General features: G+C 41.5%; 1 protein-coding gene across 2 annotated transcripts in view; it reads left to right on the top strand.

Annotated features, from left to right (window-relative positions):
• The window catches only part of pcca (propionyl-CoA carboxylase subunit alpha), a 489,189-nt gene that overhangs the window by 142,500 nt on the left and 332,137 nt on the right, over positions 1–14,552 (top strand). For both annotated transcript variants that reach the window (XM_063048382.1, XM_063048383.1), the window contains exons 5-6: positions 2,741–2,854; positions 3,384–3,437. In XM_063048382.1, the coding sequence (XP_062904452.1) occupies positions 2,741–2,854; positions 3,384–3,437 (168 nt within the window). The remainder of the gene's footprint in view (positions 1–2,740; positions 2,855–3,383; positions 3,438–14,552) is intronic.

The raw sequence follows: 14,552 nt of genomic DNA, 5'->3' as shown, positions 1-14,552 counted from the left end.
GTGATAAGGTGTTAAAAGACTGCTTGGGGAAACCATCCAACAGGATGCACCACCACCTTTTTCCGCAGGGCTTCAAGGGCACAGCTGGCATATCACTGCCTGATTGATTGATACTCAAAGGCGATGACCCAAAACATTGACTGTCCATTTCCCTTCCTGGATGCTGTCTGACCTGCTGAGTTCTTCTAGCTCCTTTGTGAATTGCTCTAGATTTCCATCGTCTGCAGTCCTTTCTATCTCTCTAGACCAGGGGTTCCCAGCCTTTTTTTCTACCATGGACTCCTACCATTAATTGAGGGGTCCATGGACCCCAGGTTGGGAACCCCTGCTCTAGACAATAAGGAACATTGCTTTCACTATACCAAGTGTATTATATTTACTTCCAATATTTACACGATGTCAACATGGCACCAGCTTTTCTTTCCTAAACATTCTTCAAATGTTAAGTTTGAGAAGTTGGTAAGCATTGTGTTCTCTATTGAATTTTGAATCTTTCTAATCTGGCATTCCAATTTGTAAGTATTTATCTTAGACTCTACTATAAATAAATGAAGAACAGTTATGAGAAATATGGGAAAATTGAACAGAAATAAAAACATTTTTTACATGTTGCACCTCTATTAACATCTTAAATCTAAGTTATAGGCTGTTAACGTTTTAGATGTAGGCTTTTAGAGTATTTAACTAGGCTTAGGTGTAACAAATGTACCACATTGACATGGAAATTGAAGAAACAACAGGGATAAACAATTCTACATTGCCTTAGTTAAGAGGAAGAACAATATTCATTTCTGAAGAGTTCAGGTCCAGCATTTGCTGTTGATCCTCAATTAGAATTAAGAAGATTGTGTTGAATACAGATATTTTCAAAACTGATGAAAAAGACAAACCAGATATTGAAATATCTTTACATTTCTGTTTCATTAAAACAAAACAGATTATTTGCTGCTACTTTATCTCATTGCTGTTTTGGAACCTAACTGTAATTTGGCTGGCAAATTTTCTACTTTCAACAGTTTCTACATTTCAGTATAGTTTATTAGGTGATAAGCTCTTTGGAGTGATCCAAAGTTGTGAAAGGCACTGTATACTTGCAGTTTATTTAAAGTTGTGAATGTACTGTAGCTGATTTGGCTGTTGATGTTGTTGGGATGGAACTGGACTCTCTCACGGCGGTGTCTGAAAAGAGGATGCTGTCTAAGTTGTATGCCATCTTGGTCAATGTCTCCCATCAGCCAGAGACTCATTCCTCCAAGATGCAGCACAGAGCGTCATAGGAAGTCATTCCTGCCTGTGGCCATCAAACTTTACAACTCCTCCCTTGGAGAGTCAGACACCCAATGCCGATAGGCTGGTCCTGGACTTATTTCATAATTTACTGGCATAATTTACATATTGCTATTTAACTATTTATGGTTCTATTACTATTTATTATTTATGGTGCAACTGTAATGAAAACCAATTTCCCCCTGGGATCAATAAAGTATGACTATGAATTACTGTTCTATTGAAGGTAAATGCTTATGCTGTGATAACACCTTTCACGGCATCCGCAATGGACTTTGAGGTGGATGGTTCGGAGTTTGAATTCGGCTGGGTCCCAACCAGGGCAGCAGCAGTATCTGCATGGAAGACCTGGCATCTACTTCCATATCTTGCCATGAAAACCTGAAACCCTTGGGCAATTATACTATCCACAGGGTCACCATGAGTCGACAACGACTTGACACAGCACTGAACAACACCACCACCTTCCATGCATGACACCCTTTACCCAATAGGAACTGGACTGAGGCAAACTCAATGCAATTTATACTCTTTCTGTATTTGATCATGGGCCTCAGAGGTGCAGACAGAAATGTATAAATCATACAAACTGATCAGATTTCAAGTGACATGGGATAAATTGCACTGTTTACAATCAATGGACAAGCACATTTATATTTTTGTATCTGTTATGAGCAGCAGAAATCTCTGTAGTTAAAGCAAAGGCATATAAAATAGCACTAAGTTTGACATTATTTGAATTTTTGAAAAATTTTAATAGTAACTCGGGCTGCACACGTGGCAGGAAGTTTATCTAAAGAAGCATTATACTGTCGCAGGCCAACAATATTAAATTGGACAATGTTCTGTGCTCCCTCAGTTCTTTTCTCCTAGCAAAGAACGGATATGGGAGTGGGTGAAACTTTTTGAGTCAGTGGCTGTCTGGATAAATAATTCGCTAGATTTTCCGGTTCAGGTGAAACGATATTGAACTCTTTAGACATTGGCCTTAATTTGTGTATGTCGCTGACCTGATGCTGTGCAGGGACATTTGGAGCATCTCTGTATTGAATTCACTCTAATTATCTCCAACATCCTGGGGAGTCTGCATAGAATGGGCCATGTGTATTCGTTATTCAGTACAATTTTATTAAATATCGAGGCTATACAGAATAGTTGGCTATATTTTTAAAATTCACTTCAAAAAATACTATGTCTTGTGAGTCATTTGTTATATTTTCAGTCACAAGTAAACAATTGCCTGGAGTTATATTGTGTAATAATGAATTTTTAAAAACTCTTTTGCAGATTTTTAAAATTACTTTGTAGATACTGCAGAGTTCACTGTCGATGCTAACATATTCAAAATCTGTCAAGGTCTCCTTTCTAAGAGAATGCATGAATGTAAAATATAATTAATTATTTTCACTTGTGAATATCTCATTGAAGCTGAATTTTCTCTTTGTTCCTGCAGGTTCATGTTAAGATGGCAGATGAGGCTTCCTGTGTTGGACCAGCCCCCACCAACAAAAGCTACCTCAACCTGGATGCCGTCATGGAAGCCATTCAAAAGACCGGTGCCCAAGCTGTGAGTATGAATGTGCTTAAAACCCATTGCTGGCTGCTTGTATATTTCTCAGGAAACAGCAGAACTTGTAAAAGGGCGAATATCCTCTTCCAGTTTAGTTCCTATGACTCAAGCTAAATTGCAAGCTTGATTGCTACTGGAAATCAAAGGCTCGGTAGCATCTGGCAGTGCCTGTTACTGATCCTGCAGGTGGCTGCAGGATTCAGCCTTTCACACCAGGGAGTAACTTGAGTTCATTTCATAATTTACTTTTATTCATTATTATTAATAAAAGAAATCTAATTAATCTTGAGCATGGAATTAGCATTTTCCCCTTAATATTTGTTGTAGTGGTTGTTCTATAGACTATTAATTGCGCAAAAAAAATCAATGAGCATTAGCATTGCCAATATGCATGCTGGGGCCAACAATGCAATGAAAATTTCTTTCCTTGTTTCTAGAGATGAATAAGATAAATGGTGATAGATTTAAGATTAATTAGGAGTTTAAAAATTATGTTATATGTCCCTTCTGCCTTTTTGTGTCTCAGGTCCACCCAGGATATGGGTTTCTTTCAGAAAACAAAGACTTTGCTAGACGTCTGGTAAGTTTTGTTGTTGACTCCCTCCCCCCCCCCCCCACTCTTGCTGTTGATTAATCTTGCGGAAAGGATAGAAATGGCAGTTTGCCTGTGAGTAACGAACATGTGGGTTGAGCGAGAGGGGCCTGATTTAAAGCAAGGCTGAAGCCCTCACAGTGGTGTTGTCGATGACTCAGCTGGCCTCATCAGTGTGCATTATGATAACTTGAGAATTCTGGCTTGATGAGACTCAGCTGAAGGCATAGGGGGAAAATTACATGAGCATCTCTGACATAGGCAGGCCTGAAAAATGTTTAAATAGCATAATGATTCTTGAAAAATCAGCAATTTCAAAAAAGAAGAGCTATTTGAGAAATGATGTTGTAATCCTCTTTCATAAAAATTAACCCCTTAGAACTCCAAAGTTAATTCTTTTCTTCACTTTAACTTTCAGTGCCTCACAATGGGGAATTTAACTCTTAAAATTGTGTGTGTTTATTTTTTCTTACTTCTTCCATTTGTTTCCATTGCCTAGTGTGTAAACACTTTGCTAGTGATAACAGCAGGGTTTTTTATATTGTCTGCTGTGCTCAAAACATACAATTTGTGACTGTTTTTTAAAAAGTCTGTTTAAATGGTAAAATGCTTATTTCAATCTACCTCAAAAATATACCTAACTAAGAAAATGGTTTTAATTTTATGGCATAAAATTTAATACAACTGAGCAGAAAAAAAACATAGCTGACCAGTGAGTACCATATGTGGAACTTCACAATAACTCAATAGCACAACAGGAGATTGCATTTTCTGTTTTTTTTTAATCCAGCTGTGTTTACAGCATTTCTTTTAGTTTATTTCTTTAAAGCAGAAGTTGATGAGGAATTTTATCCTCTCTTTAATGCACAAAATAATGCTAAAGAGCGCAGCTGTTCATCTATTGTAATATGGACATGCTCTACTGGCAGATAGTGACCCTCTAGGTCAGGAGGCGTCATTACAGCACTTCCACTGACGATCAAGCAGAGACGATCAGTCACTAATTAATACAGTGGAGCTTTGTTATTGTCACTTTCAATTTGCCAGGCTAGACTGTGACTATAACCAGGAAGTGACGCTGACTGAGCTGCATCATTATATGGGCACTAATCCATTAAGCTTGGGGTTTCATGGAGGACATGCTCTGAATACACTGCCATTTTCATGGCCGTTACATGTGTTTCGTTGATAATTCTCTTGAAGCCCCTGCCTATCCTTTCCTTTCTTTGTAACCTCTTCTGCTCTGATGGTCGTTGGAGCTATCTATGCTCCTCCAATTTTGGTATCTCATCCAGTTTTCAGTGATGTTACCTGACCCTCAAACTTTGATTTCCCCTCCTAAATCTCTCTACTTACACTTTCTGGTACTTATCATTTACCAAATATTTGGCCAATAACTCCCTAATGTAATTTTTCAAATGAAACATGGTAGGTTTTATTGTAAAGGGACTCTGTAAATGCAAGTTGCTGCTCTTCATATTGCAATCCTACATATCTTGATAAAACTCTTTCATCTGATAACAACACACAATCTGCTGGAGGACCTTAGCATGTTGAGCAGCATTTGTGGGGGGGGGGGGGAGAGAATTTTCAGCGTTTCAGGTGAAAACCCTGCAGCAAGGTGAAGCGGACATTGTAAAGAATGGGAGTGGTGAGTCAGATTCAAGGTGAGAAGAGGTATCTGTTGATCACCTACCACTGTCACCTAACCCCACTGGCTGCATCCAACCTAATGTCATTCAGCCCTCCTCAGTCCACCAGTCAACTTGGCCTCTTGTCTCACCACTCCACTCTTCCTATTTATATTGGTCACCTTACCTCTCCACTCTCCCAGTGCAAGGTTTTGGCCTGAAACCCAGTAGTGCTGCTCAACCACATGAGTTCCTCCAACAGGCTATTTGTTTTTTCCACATTCCAGCATCTGCAGTCTCTTGTGTCTCCTTTCATTTGTAAATATATTAATCTTCAAAAGTATGCTAGTAGTTGGAAATGAAAAGTTAGTACTTAAGCAGCTATTGCCAGCATCCTGCAGCATTGGATGTAGGATGCAACAAGGATATACTTCACAACCTTAAGAGTGCACTGTATCAGAATCTCCAATGTAACAGTTCATTGAGGGAGAGTGTATTCACATCAAAATAGTTTCAAAGTTTCAAGTGAATTTATTATCAAAGTGGATATGTGACCATTTAGTACCTTGAGATACATTTTCTTGCAGGCATTTAGAGGGAAAAAAGAAATAAAATAAAATTTACAAAGAACTATACACAAAAAAAACTGACAACCAATAAATGTACAAAAGATTGAAGTAAATTTCTTATCAAAGTACATACTGTATATGTCACCATATTCTACTGTGAGATTTATTTTCTTGAGGGAGTTTACAGTGAATACAAGGAAATGGAATAGAATCAATGAAAAACTGCACACAATAAAGACAGACAAACAACCTCTGTGCAAAGGACAAACCCTGCAAATAGAAAAAGTTCCCATAATAATAACAATAATAATAATAATAATATACTCCTTTATCAGTTATACTGAAGCAATTAATTCAAATAGTAGTTAAATGATAACAAGAGAGGATCTGCAGTTGTCGAAAATTCAAGCAGCATACACAAAGTGCTGGAGGGATTCAGCAGGCCAGGCAGCGTTGATGGGAAGAAAAGCACAATTGACGTTTCAGGCCAAGATCCTTTGGCAGAACCCCGAAACATCATAAGAACATAAGAAGTAGGAGCAGGAGTAGGCCATCTGGCCCATCGAGCCTGCTCCACCATTCAATAAGATCATGGCTGATCTGACCATCGACTCATTTCCACCTACCTGCCTTTCCCCATAACCCTTAATTCCTCTACTATGCAAAAATCTATCCAGCCTTGTCTCAAATATATTTACTGAGATAACCTCCACTTCATTGGGCAGAGAATTCCACAGATTCACGATTCTCTGGGAAAAGCAGTTCCCCCTCATCTCCATCCTAAATCTACCCCCCCCCAATCTTGAGAGAATGTCCCCTAGTTCTAGTCTCATCTACCAGTGGAAACAACTTTCCTGCCTCTAACTTGTCTATCCCTTTCATAATTCTATGTGTTTCTATAAGATCTCCTCTCATTCTTCTGAATTCCAGCAAGTACAGTCCCAGACAACTCAATCTCTCCTCATAGTCTAACCCCCTCATTTCTGGAATCAAGCTGGTGATCCTCCTCTGCACCGCCTGCAAAGCCAGTATATCTTCCTTTAAGTAAGGAGACCAGAACTGCATGCAGTACTCCAGATGCGGCTTCACCAGTACTCTGTATAGTTGCAGCATAACCTCCCTTCTCTTAAACTCAATTCATCTAGCAATGAAGACCGGCATTCCATTTACCATCTTGATCGCCTGCTGCACCTGATGATAAATGTAGAAAATGCCAAGAGGAACCAGAAACAATCCACCACATTACAGGATCCTGCAGCAGTTTAACTCAATCTGATTACTTACACAGGCACAATCAAGTGGCAAACATCATTCACCAAAATCTTCTTTAAAGTGCAAACTCGTACAAGAAAATGTACCTTACTATAAATACAAGGCTGATCCAGTTTTAGAATTAGAAACCCACAAATTATATAACAAATGATCTGTTATTACGGATAGGACTAATAAATAAATAAGCAATAAATATTGAGAATATGAGTTAGAATCCTTGAAAAGAGGCCATAGGTTGTGGGAATAGTTCAGTTAAGGAGTGAGTGACTGTATTAAGTACACATATACGGAACTTTGCAGAATATGTTTCATAAATTACATTAAGGTCAGATATAACCATATCACCCATTTAGTTTACAGCAGTTTTAATACAATTCACTGGAATAGAGGAAGCTGAGGGAATACTACATTGAGGTTTATATAATTTGTTTATAGGCATCCGTTAGTCTCGTGAGACCATGGATTTGCACCTTGGAAGGTTTCCAGGGCGCAGGCCTGGGCAAGGTTGTATGGAAGACCAGCAGTTGCCCATGCTGCAAGTCTCCCCTCTCCATGCCACTGATGTTGTCCAAGGGAAGGGCACTAGGACTGATACAGCTTGGCACCAGTGTCGTCGCAGAGCAATGTGTGGTTAAGTGCCTTGCTCAAGGACACAACACGCCGCCTCAGCCAAGGCTCGAACTAACGAACTTCAGACCACTAGACCGACGCCTTAACCACTTGGCCACACGCCAGCATTGAGCTTTATATAATTATGAGACATTACTATGGTGGGTGGTCTTTTTCCCTGTACTTGGGAGGGGAAAAACTTAAAGATCTAAGGGGCAGTTTTTTCTCACATGGTGGTTATGTAAAATGCGCTGCCAGAGGAAGTGGTAAAGTGGGATAAAATTGCAAAATTTAAAAGGCATTTTGAGAGTTACTTGGATAGGAAGGGTGTTGAGAAAACAGGCTTAATGTGGGCAAATGGATCGTGGGGTTGGCATGGCTAAGTTGGGTCAAAGAACCATTGTCCATGCTGTATGACTCCTATTACTTGCTGGATTATGCTGGGTGAGGCATGCCACTTCTTCTCCCATCACACTGCATTGTCTGGGTTTACATCCTAAAGCCCAAGGATACTTGGAAAGAGAACTTTATGTGACTGGTCATCATTGTAACCCTCTACTGTGCCAGAAGGTCATGGAGCACATGCTTTTGAATGAGAAACACAATGGCATTTCAGAGGATCAGAAGCTATGAAAAATTGGAGGAATGGCTCTTCATTTGTAATTGTATTAGTTTAGTAGAAAGCGATAGTCTAAATTCAGGAGATAAGAAATAATAAAGTCAAGAGGTCACTGGCTCAGACCTTCTAATAGTAACCATGTAATAGATTGGAGTCTAAAGGAGGAAATAATGGGAATTTCTCAAAAAAGTAATACAATAGTCACAAAGTTCTTAGCAGGCCAGGCAGCATCTATGGGTGGGGGGTGGGGAGGAAAGAGGCGGGGGGAGATACCACACAACATATTTAATAATTCAGGTTGATGACTTTTCATCAACTGGAACTTTGGGGCGGGGGGGGAAAGCAAGTGTGTTGAAAGTTGCAAGGGGAGGAATTTTAATCTACACAGGCTGGAAAATGCAGTTGGGCAGATGATAAGGAGTTTATGTAGAAGGTTTCTATAGAAGTTGATAGAGAAGATCCTGAGAGGCAGAATTTAAGAACATTTGGAGAGGTATAATATGATTAAGGATAGTCAGCATGGCTTTGTCAAGGGCAGGTCGTGCCTTACGAGCCTATTGAATTACTTGAGGATGTGACTAAACACATTGATGAAGGAAGAGCAGTAGGTGTAGTGTATATGGATTTCAGCAAGGCATTTGATAAGGTACCCCATGCAAGGCTTATTGAGAAAGTAAGGAGACATGGGATCCAAGGGGACCTTGCTTTGTGGACCCAGATCTGGCTTGCCCATAGAAGGCAAAGAGTGGTTGTAGACGGGTCATATTCTGCATGGAGGTCAGTGACCAGTGGTGTGCCTCAGGGATCTGTTCTGGGACCCTTACTCTTTGTGATTTTTATAAATGACCTGGATGAGGAAGTGGAGGGATGGGTTGGTAAGTTTGCTGATGACACAAAGATTGACGGTGCTGTGGATAGTGTGGAGGGCTGTCAGAGGTTGCAGCGGGACATTGATGGGATGCAAAACTGGGCTGAGAAATGGCAGATGGAGTTCAACCCAGATAAGTATGAAGTGGTTCATTTTGGTAAGTCAAATATGTTGGCAGAATATAGTATTAATGGTAAGACTCTTGGCAGTGTGGAGGATCAGAGAGATCTTGGGGTCTGAGTCTATAGGATGCTCAAAGCAGCTGCACAGGTTGACTCAAACATGAGGAATTCTGCAGATGCTGGAAATTCAAGCAACACACATCAAAGTTGCTGGTGAACGCAGCAGGCCAGGCAGCATCTCTAGGAAGAGGTACAGATCGACGTTTCAGGCCGAGACCCTTCGTCAGGACTAACTGAAAGAAGAGCTAGTAAGAGATTTGAAAGTGGGGGGGGGGGAGGGGGAGATCCAAAATGATAGGAGAAGACAGGAGGGGGAGGGATGGAGCCAAGAGCTGGATAAGTGATTGGCAAAAGGGATATGAGAGGATCATGGGACAGGAGGCCCAGGGAGAAGGAAAGGGGCGGGGAACCCAGAGGATGGGCAAGGGGTATAGTCAGAGGGACAGAGGAGAGAAAAAGGAGAGTGAGAGAAAGAATGCGTGTGTATAAGATGGGGTACGAGGAGGAGGTGGGACATTAGCGGAAGTTAGAGAAGTCAATGTTCATCCCATCAGGTTGGACGCTACCCAGACGGAATATAAGGTGTTGTTCCTCCAACCTGAGTGTGGCTTCATCTTTACAGTAGAGGAGGCCGTGGATAGACATGTCAGACTGGGAATGGGATGTGGAATTCAAGTGTGTGGCCACTGGGAGATCCTGCTTTCTCTGGCGGACAGAGCGTAGGTGTTCAGCAAAACGATCTCCCAGTCTGCGTTGGAACTCGCGAATATATAGAAGACCACATCAGGAGCACCAGACGCAGTATATCACCCCAGCCGACTCACAGGTGAAGTGTCGCCTCACCTGGAAAGACTGTCTGGGGCCCTGAATGGTGGTAAGGGAAGAAGTGTAAGGGCATGTGTAGCACTTGTTCCTTCCCCTCCTCCATCATCAACTCTGCTCTCAAACGCATCTCCCCCATTTCACGCACATCTGCTCTCACTCCATCCTCCCGCCACCCCACTAGGAATAGGGTTCCCCTGGTCCTCACCTACCCTCCCACCAGCCTCCGGGTCCAACATATTATTCTCCGTAACTTCCGCCACCTCCAACGGGATCCCACCACAAAGCACATCTTTCCTTTCCCCCCTCTCTCTGCTTTCCGCAGGGATCGCTCCCTAAGCGACTCCCTTGTCCATTCGTCCCCTCCATCCCTCCCCACTGATCTCCCTCCTGGCACTTATCCTTGTAAGCGGAACAAGTGCTACACATGCCCTTACACTTCCTCCCTTACCACCATTCAGGGCCCCAGACAGTCCTTCCAGGTGAGGCGACACTTCACCTGTGAGTCGGCTAGGGTGATATACTGCGTCCGGTGCTCCCGATGTGGCCCTCTATATATTGGCGAGACCCAACACAGACTGGGAGATCGCTTTGCTGAACATCTATGCTCTGTCCGCCTGAGAAAGCAGGATCTCCCAGTGACCACACACTTTAATTCCACATCCCATTCCCATTCTGACATGTCTATCCACGGCCTCCTCTACTGTAAAGATGAAGCCACACTCAGGTTGGAGGAACAACACCTTATATTCTGTCTGGGTAGGCTCCAACCTGATGGCATGAACATTGACTTCTCTAACTTCTGCTAATGCCCCACCTCCCCCTCGTACCCCATCCGTTATTTATATACACACATTCTTTCTCTGTCTCTCTCCTTTTTCTCCCTCTGTCCCTCTGACTATACCCCTTGCCCATCCTCTGGGTTCCCCCCCTCCCCCTTTTCCTTCTCCCTGGGCCTCCTGTTCCATGATCCTCTCATATCCCTTTTGCCAATCACCTGTCCAGCTCTTGGCTCCATCCCTCCCCCTCCTGTCTTCTCCTATCATTTTCGATCTCCCCCTCCCCCTCCCACTTTCAAATCTCTTACTAGCTCTTCCTTCAGTTAGTCCTGACGAAGGGTCTCGGCCTGAAATGTCGACTGTACCTCTTAGAGATGCTGCCTGGCCTGCTGCGTTCACCAGCGACTTTGATGTCTGTTGCTTGCACAGGTTGACTGTGTGGTTAAGAAGGCATACAGTGTAATGGCCTTCATCAATTGTGGAATTGAATTTAGGAGCTGTGAGGTAATGTTGCAGCTATATAGGACCCTGGTCAGACCCCACTTGGAGTACTGTGCTCAGTTCTGGTTCCTTCACTGCAGGAAGGATGTGGAAGCCATAGAAAGGGTGCAGAGGAGATTGACAAGGATGTTGCTGGGATTGGGGAGCATGCCTTATGAAAACAGGTTGTGTGAACTCAGCTTTTACTTCTTGGAGCGACGGAGGACAAGCGGTGACCTGATAGAGGTGTATAAGATGATGAGAGGCATCGATCGTGTGGATAGTCAGAGGCTTTTTCCCCAGGGCTGAAATGGTTGCTGCAAGAGGACACAGGTTTATGATGCTGGGGAGTAGGTACAGTGGAGATGTCAGGGGTAAGTTTTTTATGCAGAGAGGTGAGTGTGTGGAATGGGCTGCCGGTAACGGTGGTGGAGGTGGATATGATAGAGTCTTTTAAGAGACTTGGAGCTTAGAAAAATAGAGGGCTATGGGTAAGCCTAGTAATTTCTAAGGTAAGGACATGTTTGGCACAACTTTGTGGGCAGAATGGCCTCTATTGTGCTGTAGGTTTTCTATGTTTCTATGTTTCTTATAATACGTTCTGGAACCAAGCTAAGAGCAGATGATAATAAAGCCAGTGTTGTGTCTTGAAATAAGATTAATCAAGGACACCATTGTGAACACACCCCTAGGTAGATGCAATGTGATATGATTAAATTTTGCATTCAGTTTGAAGGAAAGATGAAATAGTCCCAAGGTTAGTACTGTATTGCAAAAAAAAAGACAATTGTGAGGGTTTGAAAGCAGAGCTAGCTAAAGGCGAATTAAGTTAAAATATAAAGGCATTCATTTTCAGAGGATCTTTCAGAATATTCAGGTTAAATTTGAATGAGAAAGAAGTCCATGGAAATAACCCAACATGTTAAAGGCAGTATCAAAAGCATTTAATTGCCCTAGGACAGGGGACAACTAAAAACGAATGGACAGAATCTAAAAAGATTAACAAAGAAGGAGGAGTGAGAGATAAATCTAGCCAGATATACAAAATGTGCTAGTAGAAGGTTCTATGGGTTGTATTTCTGTAGATAGATGGGAGCTGATTATTGATTTCAGGAGGAGGAAACCAAAAGTCCATGAGCCAGTCTTTGTTGGGGGACCAGAGATGGAGAAGTTCAGCAACTTCACATTCCTCAGTGTTATCATTTCAGAGGATCTGCCTTGGGTTCCATACATAAGTGCCATTAGAAGAAAGTACAGGAATGCCTCTACTTTCTTAGAAGTTTGCAAGGATTTGGCATGTCATCTAAAACTTTGACAATTTTCTCTAGATGTGAAGTGGAGAGTATATTGATTGGTTGTATATTGGGCTAGTATGGAAACACCAAAGCCCTTAAGTGGAAAAGCCTACAAAAAGTAATGAATACAGCCTAGTCCATAACAGATAAAGCCCTCTTCATTATTAAGCACATCTACATGGAGCATTGTCACAAGAAAGCAGTATCCATCATCAAGGACTCCTACTCTCTTCTTGCTGCTCTCATCAGGAAGAAGATGCAGGAGCCTCAGGACTCACATCACCAGGTTCAGGAACAGTTATTACCCCTCAACTATCAAGCTCTTGAACCAGAGGGGATAATTTCACTCACCCCATTACTGAACTCATCACTGAACTGTTCCCCCCCAACCTATAACCTCACTTTCAAGGACTCTTCATTTCATATTTTCAATATTTATTGCTTAATTATTTATTATTATTTTTTTCTTTCTTTTTGTATTTGCACAGTTTGTGTTCTGCACATTGTTTGTTTGTCCTGTTGGGTATGGTCTTTCATTGATTCTATTGTGTTAATTGTATTTACTGTGAATGCCCACAAGACACTGAATTTCACGGTTATATATAGTAACATGTATGTTCTTTGATAAATTTACTTTGAAATTTGAATCTATCTATCTTTGGGCTGCTTTATTTTACTAATTTAATTTACTAACAACACATGTATAGGAAGCAAGTTATGATGAGGATACAAGGAGCTTACAAAGGGATATGGATCAATTAAGTGAATAGGAAAAGGTCTGGAAAATATTGTATAATTTGGGAATATATTAAATTAGCCATTTTAGATAGGGTAAGTTAGAAGGAAACATACAAATGGTGAACATATAGGTACAGAAAATGCAGATCTTTTCAATTATATGTAAAGTATACAAGTCTGGAAAGGGAGAGGGAAAAACAAAGAAAACAAAAAACGAGAACTAGACCTTAATGTGGAACACAAATGCACAACAGAGACACATCCACATAGTCAGAAGGTGGTTCTTAGTGTTTCATTGCAAAGGTAGGTTTAGGGTTGGGCAGGTCATTTTAAGGACTTGATGGTTGCAGGAAAGTAACTGCTCCTGAAGCTGGTGGTGTGGGATTTCAAGCTCATGTACAATGTTGGAAATAGTTCAGAGAAGGTTTACAAGGCCACTGTCTAGAATGGGCAGCTTGCCTTGTGAAAAAAAATCACACAGGCTAGGTTTGTCTGTGCTAGATTTTAGAATAGTGTGGGCATACATGATTGAATCATACTAGATCCTGAGGGATCTTAACAGGATGGATATGGACATATGAAGAAGAATCTGGAGCTAAGGTCACTGTTCACAAGTGAGGGGTCATTTGCTTAAGATGAGTTGGTATTTTGTTTTCTCTTGAGGGCCGGGGTCAAAGGACTGCGGAAGGCAGGGTCTTTGAATATTTTTAAGGCAGAGGTAGATAAACATGGGGGCATAAAATTGAAACATTTTAAAATTACTGAAATCTTTTAACAATAAATGAAGAAAAGCCCTTTAAAGTACCAGATTTTATTTTCCAGTGATCATCTTAGTGGCTATCCCTCGAGGTCGAGGATGGTGGTCTTCGTTCTGTTGATCTACTTATCAGCTCTCAAGTGGCTTATGAGTCCAATTTTGGCTTTGAAAGTTCTTCGGCATTCAGGACAGGTAGTTCCAGATGGCAGATCGGGCTTTGGTTGTTGCTGCCTCTCTTTCCATTTTCTTCTCTTTTCTTCTAATTCTGCACATCTGTTGGCTTCGAAAATTGCTGTTCCTTCTCGGATGATGGCTTGCCAGAGTTTCCTGTCCTTGGCATTGGTTTCCCAATTGTTGATGTCGATGTTATATTTCTTCATGTTGGCTTTTAAGATGTCTTTGAGTCGCTTCTGTTGTCTGCCTCTTTTATGTTTGCCTTCTTTAAGCTGGGAGTGGAAGATTTGTTTCGGCAGACTTTTGTC

The sequence above is a fragment of the Mobula hypostoma genome, chromosome 5 (genome assembly GCF_963921235.1).
Source record: "Mobula hypostoma chromosome 5, sMobHyp1.1, whole genome shotgun sequence".
Taxonomy (NCBI): Eukaryota; Metazoa; Chordata; class Chondrichthyes; order Myliobatiformes; family Myliobatidae; genus Mobula; species Mobula hypostoma.
This window is presented reverse-complemented; position numbering and strand designations above follow the sequence as displayed.